Source organism: Tupaia chinensis, unplaced genomic scaffold (assembly GCF_000334495.1).
Source record: "Tupaia chinensis unplaced genomic scaffold, TupChi_1.0 Scaffold000031_1, whole genome shotgun sequence".
Classification (NCBI taxonomy): Eukaryota; Metazoa; Chordata; class Mammalia; order Scandentia; family Tupaiidae; genus Tupaia; species Tupaia belangeri.
The window spans coordinates 3,259,344-3,276,039 of record NW_006159461.1 but is presented as its reverse complement, the minus strand read 5'-3'; the positions used below and the strand labels follow the sequence as shown (position 1 = coordinate 3,276,039).

Genomic DNA, 16,696 nt, shown 5'->3' with positions numbered 1-16,696 from the left:
TCTTTCCCTTCTGCAAAGCTAGTTTAGAAAGCTAAACTGTGCCCAGGGAAACTTCAGATTTTAACTTTTTTAAGAAATGAGAATATTTAATATCATTGAATTACTACCTACCAACTGCACTATATAATTTCAGGGAATGAAAGTGTTGGAAGGGATTTTTTTTCACATAAATCATTATAAATCTGAAGACACTATGTTTTCTCTCAGCACTAAAGTCCTAGGATTCGATGATCCCAATGTTCTTTACATATTTCCCTATCACTTAAGTATTAATATACAGAGATGTAGCTTCTCCATAGAACTGTCATCACATCACCATGTCACGGGTGTGAGAGGCCTCGGGAGCATGCAGTCGGCAGTGCGTGACCTTGGCCCCCAGGGAAGAAAGCCTTTTGGTCTTAGAAAGAAAGGGAGAACAGCGATGAGGAGAGCCTGGGCCTCCTGGTAAATTGATACTCCTCCTGCAGCATCCCCGGCTGTTCACTGTGAGCCAAAACAGGCTTGGTGCAATAACCTTGATGGGCTGGGCTTAACCAGAAGTCTTGGCCTCAGGCTTTACTCAGGCCTTTAAAACGCAAATAGCCCTCCCGTCCCATAGACCACTCTGAACTGCTTTTCTTTCTTGGGACTAAAGAAAACCTTAGAGGCATGTCTTTCAGACAGCACAGTTAGACGGTGACTATGACCAAAGTCTTTCAGACAGCACAGGTAGACAGCGACCATAGCAAATTGGAGACAGGGAGGGCTTTTCTTTGTGAAGGAACAGGAGCATGTCCAGATAGTTTCAATTGGTAAGCACTTTAAATATCTAATATAGAGTCTTTTTAAAAGAAAATTTATTTATTATTTTAAAAACTTCTGCTGGGGCCAGCAGGTGGCATGATGGTTAAAGGCGCTGGACACCCACATGGCTGACCATGGTTCGAGTCCCGATCCTGATGGCTTGCTCACGTTCCCTCTCTCTCTCTCTGTTTCTCTCTAATCAAACTGGGATACAATAATAATAAATATGTTTAAATAATCCTTTTAAAAATGAAATTTCTGCTTAAAAAGAAAATGTTGCAATTTCTTTAAGGAACTGGGATTAAAAAGTTTAGCAAAAAGCAAAAATAAAGGTAAAGACTTTCAGGAAACACAACTGGCACACATACAAAATGCAGTCTGTAAGGAAGATGTGGATATATATCCATCCACATGTGGTGACTGTTATCTCCGTGTTAAAAAGTGTCATCAACGGGGCAGCAGGTGGCTTAGTGGTGAAGGAGCCGAACACCCACATGGCTGGCTATGGTTCAAGTCCCGGCCCCAGTGACTTGAAAATTACTCTGGGCATGTGTGTGCATGCACATGTCAAAAATCCTGAGAGGAGAAGGGATCTAGGGTAGCCATCTCCTCTCGAGAGTGAGTTTTTAGTTTCGCTGTATCTGTCTCTCTCCAGTGAATGCACGCACCCTGCAGAAAACAAACAAACAAACAAAAAAAACTAAAAAAGGAAAAAACAGTGTCATCAAAATAAATGTCTGTGTCCAAATAAATCAACTTGCTTTCTTCAGTCTGGCTTCTCCTAATATTTCTGCTCAAATTTACGTTCTTTAAAATGTGATCCACATCTTTGTGTTGACTATGAAATACTTACTTCCCAATAACATACATTTCATACTAGATTTATTGATCCCTAGCTACTTCATACACACATGTAAGTTAACTTAGCCCTTCAGATAATGAAATATGACCTGGAGCTGTGATCTAAGCAACAGGTGTTCCAATAAAGCTATTATGGGTAAACTCCTATACGAGGTTCTGAAAATTAATGGTCCTGGTAATAAAAATGGACATACTTTTTTTTTTAAGTTTTATTTTTATTTCTTTATTTTTTTGGAGAGGTTTTTGCTATAGGGTGCGTGCGCTCGCCAGAGAGACATAGAGACAGAAAGCGAGAAATCACCCCCCAGGGGGGATGGTCACGCCGCAATCCCTTCTCCATTCTCCTCTCGGGATCTTGGGCACATACACACATGCACCCGGCATGAGTTTTAAGCCACCAGGTCTGGGACACGAACCGCGGTCGACTACGTGGGAGTCCAGCAACATAGCCATTACGCTAACTGCTGGTCCCAAAATGGAGATACTTTTAAAAGAATTATTTACTTAATTTTATTTCTTTTTCTTGTTTTAAAAGTTGCTGTGGGGCATGTGCACTCAGCAGAGAGAGGCAGGGAGTGAGAGGGGAAGTGAGAGAGTAAGCCGTCAGGTCTGGGACTTGAACTGCAGCTGGTCACATTGGAGTCTAGTGCCTGACCACTATGCCACCTGCCCATCCCAGTACTGCATACCATTAAAATCCTCTGCAGATCACAATACGAGGAGGAAGTTACACGGTCGTCTGTGGCATAGCTACATTTTGGGCAGTGGCAGACCCCGTGCAGGACAGCAGTCTCAGAAGATGAGAGTGTGGCCGACACGTTGCCGTCACCTAGTGAGCTAGCCACCGTGGCGGCACGGTGCAAGGCATTGCCCATGTGTCTGTGGTGGTGTGGGTGAAAATGAACTCACTGCACTGCCAGCAGGACAGTACAGCACCTACAGATGTGGATAGTCCACACCGCTGGAGAAGAAAACACGGTCACTGGTGTATGTATTTACGATAGCATACACGGAATTATTTTTGACTGTATTCCTTTCACTCATAGAAAAAAATATTTATTTACTTATTTTTAGAGTGCTTTTTTGCTCTAAGGTGTGTGCACTCATCAGAGAAACAGAGACAGAGAAACAGAGAGTGAGAAATCACTCCCCGGGAGGATGGCCATACTGCGATCCCTTCTCCTCCATTCTGCTCTCAGGGTTTTAGGCATGCATGCATATACACCTGGTGTGAGTTTGAAACCTCTTTCCAGGGCTCGAACTGCAGCTGACCATGTGGGAGTCCAGTGATGTAATTGCTGTGCCGTCTGGTGGTCCCAGAACAAAATACTTAAAATAGCATGCCACGTTATGCTCACAGCAAGCGCACACACCTCGTTGACTGTATCATTTCTCTTTTGCTTTATTTAATCTCCTGTAGTTTTGTTCATCATGACCTTTCTGATGGGGCAGGAGGTGGACGTGACATTGGGGAATCTGATCCTGCATAGGCCCAGACAAATATGTGTATTTGTGTCTTAGTTTTTTAAAAAAATCTTTCAAAAGAAAAAAAAATAAAAATAAAAAAATATATAGAATAAGAATATAAAAAAGAAAATATTGTTGTGCAGCTGTGTTATTTGCATTTTAAGCTAGGCATTATTTAAAGAAAAGTTCAACATTCTTAAAAGATTCAAAAGTTCATAGAGTAAAAATGTTGCATTAAGCTAAGGACAGTTAACTGTTGAAGAGAGAAAAATATTTTTATAAACCCGGTGTAGCTTGAGTGCGCAGAGTTTATAAAGTCTGCAGAGTGTACAGGGATGGCCCAGCCTTTGCCTTACTCACCACTCACTCGCTCAGAGAAGCTTCTAGTTCTATGAGCTCTATTTAAGGTACGTGCCCTATGGGTGTACCATTTCTTTGTCTTTTATACTGTATTTTTACTGTACCTCCTTGTTTACATTTAGATAAACCAATTAAAAAGCAATTATTTTGGTTGTCAGAGGGTGTGTGTATTCCGCAAAGAGAGAGAGAGATAGAGAATGAGAGAAAGGGAGAAAACATCTCACAAGTGAGGCATGGTCCAATCACTGTCATTTTCTACTTCCCTCTCCGGGTGGGACTTCGGGCATGCATGCACATGCACCCATCTTCTCTCAAGCTGCTGGAGCCCAGTGCTTTAACTGTGGTTGACCATGTGGGATCCAGCTTCCTTAACCACTAGGCAGAATACCCCCCACCAATTTGTTGTTTATATTTTAGTTTTGAGAGAGATTTTTGCTGTAGGGCGTGTGCACTTGCCAGAGAGACACAGAGAGACAGAGGACAGAAAGAAAACAAATCACCCCCTGAGGTGACATCCACATCACAATTCCTTCTCCTTCATTCCCCTCTTGGGATTTTGGGCATGCACACACACATACCCAGAATAAGTTTTCAGCCACCTGGTCCAGGACTCAAACCACAGTTGACTAAGGGGGACTACAGCAACATAACTATTACGGCATCCGCTGGTCTCCCTCCCCAATTTTTAACTTTTAAATTTGAGATTTGTTTATATAACAAAGAATGAATCTCTGCGAATTCACAATCACATTTCATTGAATTGCAGGAAACATAGTCAATAATTAGAGTTTTAAAAGTAGTTCCTTCTTGGGACCAGCAGTTGGCGTAATGGCTATGTTTAAGTCCCAGATCCTGTGGCTTAAACTCACACCGGGCACGTATGTGTGCATGCCCAAGATTCCGAGAGGAGAATGGAGGAGAAGGGATTATGGCGTGACTATCCCTCCTGGGAGGTGATTTCTCACTTTCTGTCTCTCTGTCTCTGTCTTTCTGGAGACCATATGCGCCCTATAGCAAAAACCTCTCAAAAAAAAAAAAAGGAGTGCCATCTCAGTAATTACGTCTCAGTAATTAAGGAGCATTATCTTTTAATAATTCCTTTAAGCAAGTGATCTCCCATGTGGATTTCATATAATCCAGCTGCTGTGTATGATCATCCACCCAGCACAGGAAAATCATTTATAACTTGTATCATTTTTTAAATGAATCGTTTCTTTAAAAGTTTAAGTTTCTTTGTGTATAATGTTATAATTTACTTAATACATGTATTCATTGTGTATATCACATTTCTTCACTTACATGCAATAACTCTAAATGATTGTGATGATAATAAAAAAGATTAGTGTGTATTGTGAGTTTAAACTAAACCATGGGGCTTATAATTATCTAAGTGATTTAATTTTTTTTTTAGGAGAGATTTTTGCTATAGGGCACATGTGCTCGCCAGAAAGACAGAGAGAGACAGAGAGACAGAAAGCGAGAAATCACCCCCCAGGGGGGATGGCCATGCTGCAATCCCTTCTCCTCCATTCTCCTCTTGGGATCTTGGGCACGCATGCACACGCGCCCAGCGTGAGTTTAAGCCACCGGGCCCGGGACTCAAACCACAGTTGACTACGTGGGAGTCCAGTGACTTAACCATTTTGCCATTTGCTGGTCTTGCAATTTAAAATTTTTGAACCATTTGGCTTCACTGGTTTGTGGGCTCTTTGGGGCCAGGACTGTGTGGGCTCCCCGGCACCAGCCGCATGCACGCTTGTGTCTCACTTGTGCCTCCATGGGGCACGAGAGCAACAGCACGTCAGGGGGTCCTGCAGCCCAGGTAGCACAGCTCTGGGAAGAGCACCCCTATAAAGCTGGGGCTGTTTGGGCTCCTCTCTATGGCACAGTCACTGCTTTGTTATGTAGAGGAAGCTGGGTTCAGACGATGCCGCACTTTTCCAAATTACAGTTGCCTCTGCACAAGGGGCAGGGACGCCCATGCCTCTGCAGTTGGAAATCCTCGTGCAGCTCGTGACCCCCGACAGTAACTGCTGAACGGTATACTGTCGATGAGAAGCCTTACTGAGAACATAAAGAGTTGGTTAGTATGTGTCTGATGTGTCATACATCTTATGAAGGAACTTCAAAAAGCTTATGGGAAAACGGACTTAAAATGCAAGTTGATTTGGGTGCAAACTAATCTTGAAATCTACACAAACTTATTACACAATAAGTTTTTCCATTCACTTTTGAAGACCCCCCCCCATGTACTGTAGCCTTACAATATACTAGTGGAAAGAAAATGTTATTAAGAAAATCATGAAGAGAAAATGCCTTTCGGTGTTGAACATAAGCTGTGTGTGGGTGGACCTGGACCTTCTGTCCAAGGATCCACTGCACTGGCGTATTTTAGGGACGCCTCAGGGACTCAGGTACTGTTTCTCAGGGGAACGTGACAATGGCCATGCCACTGCACAACACGGGGAGGCACCCCTACGTCATCTCTGTGAGCGTGAGCCAAGTCAGAGAGCAGATTAGGAGCCCAGCGGCCTGGGTGCCTGAGAACGGTTACAGCGGTAGCTAGGGTACTGCTAGTGTCCAGACGGTGGCTTCCCCCAGAGGTTCCAGGAAAATCACTTGGGGAGGTGGTAGCCCTTTAAGAGGTAGGGTCTACCAGGCACACCGTCCCACCTGCTGGGGCTCTGAGGAGGCGGGCTCCCTTCCCTCTCTGCACATGCCAGCCCCTCTGTGCTTTGGTCGGCCACGTTGTGATGTGGCTCTGGAGGGTGGATGTGCAGCCCCCAGCCTTCAGCCTTTCTAGCCACCAGCACCGTGAGCCTAGTAAGTCTGCAGTCCCATATGTCCCCAGCCTCAGGGACTGCTGTGGGCAACACGGCGACTCACCGAACACGGGGTAAAGTTCATTAAGCTTCTTGGACCCACTGCACACGGCCTCAGTAGGAATGATGTCGCCACATCTGAGAGGGTCCCATCGCAGCAGCCTGCTCTTCCCAGGACGGCGCCAGAGGGTGTCCCTCTTCCAGCCGCCAGGACCAGCTCGCTCTCCCCGGCTACCTCTCTCCACCCTCTCGTCCTGGTCGTGCTATAGAACTACACTTAGAAAGGACTGGAATCAAGGGTGAGGGGAAAAAAGCAAAACATACAGGAAACAAGAAATGGAAAATGATTGACGATAACACGTATGTGGATGTGCTTGACTGAGCCGATACACACTGTACTCTGGGTGGAAAATCTCATTTTGTATGCTGTAATGATGTACAGTGAATGAATGTAAATACATAATTTTTTTAAAATTCAAAAAGAAGAAAAAGGAAGGGCCCATGTGGAGAGATGATTTCACCGCGCATTTCTCCAGAGCTTCTCCATCACCGTCAGCTCCTGGGATGTGCAGCTGAGACCACGGCACCTGGTCTCTCCCGACCCGGCTCCCTGGGCTGGGGTCTCCAGGCTCTGCAGCAGGGCTGCCCTTCCAGTCTGTCCTGCCTTCCTGCTGCCAGCACGGTTCTGAGCCTTCACTCACTCCTCCTTGATCACAATGGCCCTCCTCTAAGTATTTTTCCTCCAGTTCACTGTCTCAGGACACAGGGCAGGTATTCTCGACCTTCAGCCCCTCCTTGAGCACCCCTTCCTTCGCAGGACGCAATTCCCTCTCCCTGTCGTCTCATTTCAGATATCACACTGACTCTTACCGGTGGACGTATTTTTCAATAAGTAGGAGAACTTGAGGGTTAGGGCTGTTACCTAATGCATGCCTGATTCTTGGCTAATGTAGCTCCACGTTTGCACAATGAATGACCGTAGGTTTGAATGCACTTCTCGTGGGCCAGTCTGGATTTCGTGGGAGAAGCCCTGTGACATCTCTAGTCCCCGGGAAATCGCCTTCACTGGGCTGTCCTTGTTCTCCGTCCGCCTGTTCTCCTTCCCCGAGCAGCTAAGCGGTGCACGGGGTGTCCTCGGAGACAATGCAGCTTCAGCCTTTGTTTCTGTAGTGCTCAGGACCCGACAGTGAGCGCAAGTCTGCCTTCCGCCTTTCCCACAGCTGTCTGACGACGAGGGGACATTTCAGTCCTTGTGTGAAGGCTAGCTTGGCCGTGTCAGAAATGCGATGAGAAAACCCTGGTGGCCGTGAGGTCCGAGTCCCTCAGATGCTCCCTGTGTCATCTTTTACATGTCTAAACATAATGTGTGCTGGGTTTCCCAGAAAAGGCCCCTCTCTCACCCTGAAGTTGGAACACAGCATTATTTATGATGATCAGCTCTTCCTCCACATTTCTGTGGAAAAATTGGCCTGGAATGTACTGTCCACGCGGTCCGCAAAGGTGCGCGATGCTCGGCTCAATTGCTTGGCTTCAATGTGTTATTCGATAGCCCTCCCGCAGGCCCCTCAGAGAGTCTCTCATTGACCCCAGCCAAGACAACGTTGTAAGCATGAGAGACTTCTCCATGTGAAACCAGAGAAGAATGATGTCCCGTATTAAGGAAAGGACCATTTGCTTGTGCTGAAATATTTTTGTCCTCTGGACACGTCCACTTGAATTATGCTCCAGGAGAGAAGAGTCGGCGTGATTTAGGGAGTGCCTGCTGTACGCTGCTGGTGTGGATGCAGAGAATGCCGTCCTTGCTCCTGGACAGCTTTGGTTTTTCTTGAAAAGACCTCACAAGTCTTGCAGAATAATTACAGACTAATGAAAGACTGTCCATGGTAGAGAGCAAGACAGTGTGTCCAGCGCAGGGGTGAAGCAGTTACAAAAGGAGTGAGTTCTGGAGGCCGCAGCACCTGAACTAGCCCTGTGAACATCACGGAGCAGTCTTCCAGAGACACACTCCTAGCGATCCCCATGGAAATGGATATTCCAAAGGAAAGCCTCACGTGATTTGCCTGGAGTATTGCACTCCTTGAATAGTAAGGGTAAACATGCGTCCCTAGGTATTTGTCCATTAAATTGAGAATGGCTCAGTAATTATTAAGCGAAGGCGTTTCTGAAGCACCATTGTTCCCGCTGATGTGCTGGTCAGGTAAGAGGCAGCGGTCACGTCTGTCTTCAAGGAATCGCCTTGGCTCCGGTGGCAGATGGGAAATGCTAACCGCGCTTGCCGGGAGGGGATTTCTGTTTATCTGGATGGACCTTGTAACACCCGTGTGCTTCAGTGAGGAGACTCACAGACGTCCTCGTTGCCGACAAGGTGCTGGTCTGAAGTTCTGTAGTCCGAGTTCAGAAATCATCCCCGTCTAATTCCACAATTCCTAAATACGCATGAAGTTAATCTTTGAATTAAAAATCAAAACTTCCTAAACTAGGGACTATTTTAAGTATGTGAACTCCAGTAGCTCCCTTCACCTCTTCACCCCCATTCCTTTATAGGAACAAAGTATGCGTATGGGTTTCTCATGCACATGTGTGCACAGGCATGTGTGTGTGCGTGCGACTACGAACGATGAAATAGTGGAGGTTAGAGCAGGCTGGGCCGGGGGTGGTGGGAAGGGAAGATGGGGATGTGTTTTTATTCTGGAGTGGTGGAAATGTTCTAAAACCGACTGTACTGAGGGCTGCACTGCACTGAATAAGAAAAACACAAATCGCTTTAGAGGATTGAATCACATGGAATGCCAATTGTGTATCAATGAAGCTATTGGTTGTTTATATCTAGATTGTAAGTATGGACAAAACTGACATTATTTTTTTGGGGAGAGGTTTTATTTATTTATTTATTTATTTTTTGCTATAGAGCGCGTGCACTCACCAGAAAGAGAGAGACAGAGAGATAGAAAGTGAGAAATTACCCCCCAGGGGAGATGGCCACACCGCAAACCCTTCTCCTCCAGTCTCCTCTTGGGATCTTGTGCACACACGCACACGTGCCTGGCATGAGTTTTAAGTCACCAGGTCCGGGACTCAAACCACGGTCAACTACATGGGAGTCCAACAGCATAGCCATTATGCTAACTGCTGGTCCCAAAACTGCCATTATTTTTTAAATACATTACATAAGCCCCAATTGTCACCCTCCAAATCTCGGTGCGGATTTTCTGACATAGCATCTCCTACTCAGAGATCCCACTTTACTAGAAATGCTTATTCTGCACCTGCAAGGGAACTTCAAAAAGTTGCAGAAAAATGGAAGTTAAAGCATGAGTTTATTTTGGTGCAAAAATGTTATAACTCATGCCTAGTTTTTTCATAATATGCATTTTTCATGAGCTATTTGAAGACCCCATGAATAGCAAGTATTAAATTTTGGACTCATCAGAGTATTTTCATCAGTTCTCAATGTTATTCATCATGTTTTACTGTAAATTGCCCATAAAATGATAACCTGTAAACTAAGTATAATTTTCTTCTCTGTTTTTTTGTTTGTTTTGTTTGTTCGAAGACAAAGACGGGGGTTTGTTTGCTGCAGGATGGTTATCAGGAGCCTTTCAAAGTCCGGCTGCACCTAGCCAAGGATATCCTGATGATCCAGGAGCAGGATGTGCTGTGTGTGTCTGGTGAGCCTTTCTATTCTGGTGTAAGTAGCCCTTTCTTCTGTTGAAGTTTTTCGTTCTTTGTCTTCTGTTAATAAAACATTTGTTCATAGGGGATTTTTAGTATAGCTTTTCTTTTACCTTCAGAAACTAGTCCGTGCTCTTGCTGTGATTTTCATTCCCCTCCTTGCGTAAGCCATGTCGCTGTAAGTCCCATACGGGGGCCCATAAGCACAGATGGAGGGCCATCTCTGGCTCAGTGTCCCATTCAGCCTGTAGCTGTCATGATGTGAGGGGAGGGACCTTTTCACACAGATGACCGATACATGGTGCATGGCGGGGTCCCCTGTCCTGCTTTCGTTTTGATCATCTTGAACTATTGGGAGTAGAACCCGGTGGGGCCAGGACAGCGTCTCTCAGGTGTAGCCATTCCTCAGTGTCTGCCAAGCAGGAGGCTTTGGGCCACAGTCACTGAGCTGCAAATGCTTTTCCTCTGGGATTATGCCTGAATGATCCTGTGGACCCCCTAGATGGAATTATACCCAAATCTTGTAGCAAGTTCTTCTCCCCCATGCTCTTTCCTCCTGCCATCTTATGCTGTTGCTAATCTGGTCTCAGAAAGACCCATAAATTACCAGGCAAAATTGATTGGTGTTCTCACTAACACTGCAGCACAGCTGTGGAAGACATCCATAGGTGAGATTAGATTTTATTCAATGAAAAGATTTTATCATAAAACAGACAAGTTCTCGAGTTTATCATTCCTGGTAAAATATCATTGAAGACATCATCCTCACGGTGTTGCCATATGTGATCTCAGAAGAAAATTATGGGAAGTATCAAACAGTCTGCTCCCTGGGTTCCCCAGGCATCTGCAGCTACTTAGCATGAAGATTTAATTTGTACCTTATTCACAGACTTACCTTGGAGTGTTTGGTTGGTGGTGAATAATGCTGAGCCAGAGTTTTCACATCACTTCTTACTAACACCCTCTGGGAATCACACAAGGTCCTAGATCAATAGGCCTTTGCTAAGTAAAGATAATGGACGTTTTGCAGACTGTTAACTATTCTTTTGTCACAGACCATTTAAATGATCCTGAATCATGGATCTAGATGTCAAGGCTGATTAAACTGTTCCCACTGGGTTGCCCTTTCTTCCCTGTGGTTAATAATAGAATAGTGATTGGTCTTTTTCTTTTTTTTTTTCTAGTGAAATGGTAAGAGTCATATAACTCTCTGGGATAAATAAATAGCACACACCTTCGATCCGTAAAATATTACAAGAGAAAAAGTCCAGAATATCATCACTGAAATGATGTTATCGATTTTAAATTTTGTATTCAAAATAGCTGGTACATGGAGACCTAATCTCTCTTTTGTAGATAATTGTGCCTATAAATAAAGCTCAGCCTGCTGGGAAGAGCCCGGAATGAAAGAGAACTATCCTAGGGCAATGCCGCCCAATGCAGAAAGGCATGGCAAAGTTTAACACCTATTTATAAGAAGTACTTTCTCTGTGTGAAGAAGTTAGTTGTTCTAGTTATATTATAGATGGACTGGCCTGGTAAACTAATGATTTTTTAAAATGGTTAAAATTTAAAAAAAAAGATGTAATTAAAAAAAAAGAAAAGAAAAAGAAGCACTGTCAGCAAACTATGATAGTGTTTACGTGAGAGTCAACATGTCAAGAGACTGTCCCACCAGGGCTGGCTTCAAGCATTCCGAAGTCTGAGGGACGCTGAAGAGCGTTATCTGCCTCAGTTCTACCTGACATTGTTCTAGACGTTCTAGCTCGTATGGCCACTCGGGACGTGGCTATCAACAGCTTGGCAATCACAGCCATTAGAAAGGAAGGCATACAACTGCCTGTTCTTTTTTTTTGTTTGTTTTGGTTTGTTTTGGTTTTTTGTCCTCATGCTGTCATTACATACAGAGAAAATCTTAGGAAATATACAAAAAGTAGAATAACTTTCAAGTTTAGCAAGGCTGGTGGGAATAAGGACACTATCCAAAGTTAATTACGTTAATCATCTTAGGTCATTGGAAAGGCATATTTTTCTACATGTTTCTATGCAAAAATGTAGCAGCCTAATAGTTCTGAAACAGCAACGCACAAAAGGTGACTGCAGTAAGAAAGCAATTTCCAATACATCAAAAAGTTGATGGTACACTTAGGGATGCATTTAACAAGTGATATATAAGGTCCCAGCCTAAAAATCATTAAAATTGTGATGAAGGAAGTGAAAAGAAGTAAATAAGTAAATGGAGAAACATAACATGATCATGAACTGAAGACTAAACATGGGTATGTTTACATGTTTTCCCAACTATACAAGCTAGTCAAAGCCTAAAAATAGTGTTGACTAGATCTACAAGTTGATTCTAAAATTTACATGGGAATGCAAAGGACTGATAAAAGCCAACATGATCTTGAAAGAGGAGAATAATGGTGGAGCGTTTATACTTCTTGCTGTTAGGACTGACTTTAAGATTTATGATGCTGTCGTAAATATAGGCCTATGAATCAGTGAACATTATTGATCGTCTAGAAATAGACCCACATTTAGGTGGCCAATTAATTGAGTTTTTCTTCTTTGGTAAAATACACATAACACAAACTTTACCATTTTAGCAATTTTTTGGGGGGGGGGATATTTTTGCACATATACTAGCGAGAGAGACAGAGAGAGATGAAAGGACTGAAAGTGAGAACTCACCCCCCCAGGTTGGATGACCACACTGAAATCCCTTCTCCTCCGTTCTCCCCTTAGGAATTTTGGGCACACATGCATAAGTGGCTGGCGTGCGTTTCAGGTCCGAGACTCAAACTGTGATTGGCCACGTGGGAGTCCAGTGCCTCGACCACTACACCACCTGCTGGTCCCCATCTTCACCATTTTTAAGTGTACAGTTTAGTGACATTGCGTACATTCATATTATTGTATAACCACCTCCACATCCATTTTCAGAACTTTTACTATTTCATACTAAAACTCTGTGCCTACTAACCCTGCCTCCCCTCACTCCTTGGTAACCACTGTTCTACTTTCTATCTCTCGGAATTGATTATTCTGGGTAACTCAGATAGGTGGGATCATGCAGTATTGCCTCTTTTGTGTTGGACTGATTTCACTGACCATAACGTCTCTAAGGTTCATCTATATTGAAGCATGTGCCAGAATTTTACTCCTTTAGGAGACCACATAATATTGTATGGATATACCACCTTTAGTTCATTCCTCCACCCAACAGTGGACATTTGCTTTACATCATTTGGCTTTTATAAAAAATGCTGCCATGAACATGAGTGTGTAAGAAGAGCTTTTCTCCTGTGTATTTGCAGAAGTGAATCTCTGGATGAAATCATAATTCTTTGTGTAATGCTTTGGGTCACCACTATCCTATCTTCCATAGCAGCCGCGCCGTGTTGTATTCCAACGGCAACGCACAGGGTTCCAATTTCTCCAGACTGATGCCTAACCCGCCTTGTTCTGTGCGTTTGATAAGAGCTACCTAAATGAGTGTAGTGGTTTTCATTGGCTTCCCATCAGCAATACTGAACATCACTGTCTGTGCTCATTGGCCTTTCCTGTGTCTTTCTGGAGGATACCTATTCATATCCTTTATCTATTTTTGAATTTTTATAAAACTTATTTATTTATACTTTCCATGAGTGAGAGAGATAAACAGAGAGAGACACAGAAAGAGAAAGAGAGAGCGCTCCCGCTAGGGGCCCAGTGCCACAGCACACCACCGCCTTCCGCCAGTTCTGCGCGAGGGGCAAGTGCCAGCCCGCACACCCAGGGCCGTCTGGCTCGGACAGGAGTGTTTCCGTGTGGGACGGCTCATGCACAGTGCTGTGTTTCCCACTGCACCACTGTCTGCTTCTGGAGTAGGTGTTTTTATGGTGCTGAGTAGCAGGATCTCTTTATGCATTTTACATATTAGCCCTTAATTAGATATGTGATTAGCAAATATAAACTCTCAACCTAATGGATTGTCTTTTTACATTACTGACAGTATCTTTTGATACGTGAAAGCTTTTAATTTTGATGAAATATACTTTGCCTGTTTTTCCTTTCATTGGCCCTGTCTTTTGTATCGTGCTCACTATCAACCCTCGTGTCATGAATCTCGTCCCCTGTGCTTTCTTCCAGCAGTTATAGCTTTCATTCTCACTTGCAAGTCTTCCATCCATTCCAAATGAACTATATATGGTGTTAGGTAAGGGTCCAACTTCATTCTTTTGCATCTGGATATCCAGTTTTTGTAATCCCGTTTGTATTTCCTAATACCTTGAGAAAATCATTTGCTATCTATGCGAAGATATTTCTGGACTCTCTAGTCTACTCCTTTTGTTCATATATTTGTCTTTTCATCTAGTAATACACTGCTTTTAAAGTGTTCTCTGTTATTATTTTAGTTTCATAGCAACATTTGTTTACTTGTTTATTTTTCCAGGTTTTTGCCATGGGGAATGTGCACTCACCGGACAGAGAGAGTGAGAGGGAAAGTGAGAAATCACCACTCCCTGCCAGGGAGGATGGCTACACCACAGTCTTTTCTCACACATGCTCAGCATGGTTTTCAAGCCACTGGGTCTGGGACTCAAACTGTGGTCAGCCATAGGTGAATCCAGTGCCTTAACGTCCATGCCGACTGCTACCCCAGAAAGATCATTTTAATTGCCACAGGGCATGTGTACAAGAGAGAGAGAGAAAAGGGTAGAGAGAGCAACCCCTGATGGGGGCTGGCTATGCTATAATCCTTTCTCCTCCCTCTCTCCATGCCATCATGACTCTGGGCATGTGCAACACATACTTAACTTGTTTTTCAAAGCTTCTGGCACGGGATTTGAACTGTAGTTGGCCATGTGGGATCTGGTTCCCTATGTACAGGACTTACCTACTGTGCTATGGGGCTGGCCCAGGAGCAAGTTTTGAAATCAGAAAATGTACGATATTCAGCTTTGTTTTCTTTCAACATTGTTTTGGCTAACTGGAATTCCTTGAGATTCCATATGAATTTGAGCGTGGATTTTTCTATTCTGCAAAAACACCACTGGGTTTGATAGATCACATTGGATCTGTAAGGCACTTAGAAAAGTATAACCATCTTAGCGACAACAAGCCTTTCAGTCCTGGAACACTGGATGTCTTTCCACTCATTTATGGATCCTTTAACTTCTTTCAGCAATGTTTTATTGTTTGTTTACAAGTCTTACACCCTCTTGGTCAAGTTAATTCCTTAGTCTTTTATTCTTTTTGATAATATTGTTTAAAAAATGTAGATTGTTAGGATCATTAGGTAGTGTATGCAAATGTAAGTTTTTGCATGTTGATTTTGTATCCTGTTACTTTGCTGAATTTGGTTATTCCGACAGCTATTTTGTGGAATATTTAGGGTTCACTGGACGTCAGATCATGTCATATGTGAGCAGATAATTTTATTCTTCTTTCCGAATTGGATGCCTTTTATCACTTTCGTGGCTTGGTCTTCACTAACTCTCGCAGCCAGGCCCCACAGTCTGCTGAACAGAGTGGGGAGCTGCTTCCTTGATGGCTTCCTTTCCTTGACAGGAAAACTCAGTCCTAGGCCAGTAAGCATGTCATTTCTGTGGGGTTTCGATATATGGCTTTATTATGTGAGCTTTTTTTTTTTTTTTTTTTCTATTTCTAGTTTGTTCAATGTTGAAATGGTGTTGAAGTTTCTCCTGAAAATAGAAAATAGATTGAAATTTGTCAGATGCTGTTTCTGCATCAACCTAGATGATCCTGTGTGCTTTCTTTTTCTTTCTGGGTCTCCATTCTACGGCCTTTCCCCTCACCTACAAGTGCATCTCCAGTCACAGGAAACTACACCCTCTAGGGCTGCCCTGGGGAAGCCCACCACAAAGGAGAAGAAGCACGGGCTCTGGCAGAACTCCCAGTATCTGCGAGGACACCCACGTCTGTTTCGACAGCCCCACTGGAGAAGCCCTCAGGCCCGTGGAGGGAAACAGACGCTCGTAGAAATTGGCTGGTCCCAGGGCCTTGTCTTTGCTGTGCTGCTGCAGTTTATTGTCTGTGGGTGCTGTCTGGTGTGACCGCTTCCTGGTCACTTAACTATGGCTTTGAGAGGATGGGGAATTACGGCAGAGGTCATCTTCCAACGTCTGCAAGCAGGAACACATATCTGAGTACTACTGCAAGCATAATGAGATTCTCAGTCGGATAAAGTTAGGAGAGGTAGGGGAGTAGTCAAAGGAAGATAGATGGGAACCAGCAGGTGGTGCAGTGAAGGTGTGGATCCAACAAGATCAACTGCACAGTTTCAGTCCTGGAACTGGAGGCTTGAAAACCATCCTGGACGTGCATGTATATATCCAAATCCGGCAAAGTGAAAGGGGAGACAGGATTTTGGTGTGACCATCCCCTTGGGGTGAATTCTCACTTTCTCTGACTATCTGTCCTGTCTCATTCACTATATACTTATATAAATATATATCTATACATATACACACACATATGTAAAGAAAGCCACACACATACAAACATAGGCAGATGTCAGATCAGAAAACGAACTGCATATATAAATACACAGGGAGATGAAAGATAAATAAATAAATATATATATATACACACAGGGGGACGTCAGGTCAGAGCCCAGGTATATATATATATACACACAGGTAGACGTCAGGTCAGAGCCCAGGTATATATATATATACACACAGGTAGACGTCAGGTCAGAGCCCAGGTATATATATATATACACA

At 43.8% G+C, this 16,696-nt stretch overlaps 1 protein-coding gene across 1 annotated transcript in view; it reads left to right on the top strand.

Annotated features, from left to right (window-relative positions):
* The window catches only part of SNTG1 (syntrophin gamma 1), a 411,039-nt gene that overhangs the window by 1,072 nt on the left and 393,271 nt on the right, over positions 1 to 16,696 (top strand). Inside the window, exon 2 of the mRNA XM_006140355.1 lies at positions 9,847 to 9,981. Coding sequence (XP_006140417.1) covers positions 9,847 to 9,981 — 135 coding nt within the window. The remainder of the gene's footprint in view (positions 1 to 9,846; positions 9,982 to 16,696) is intronic.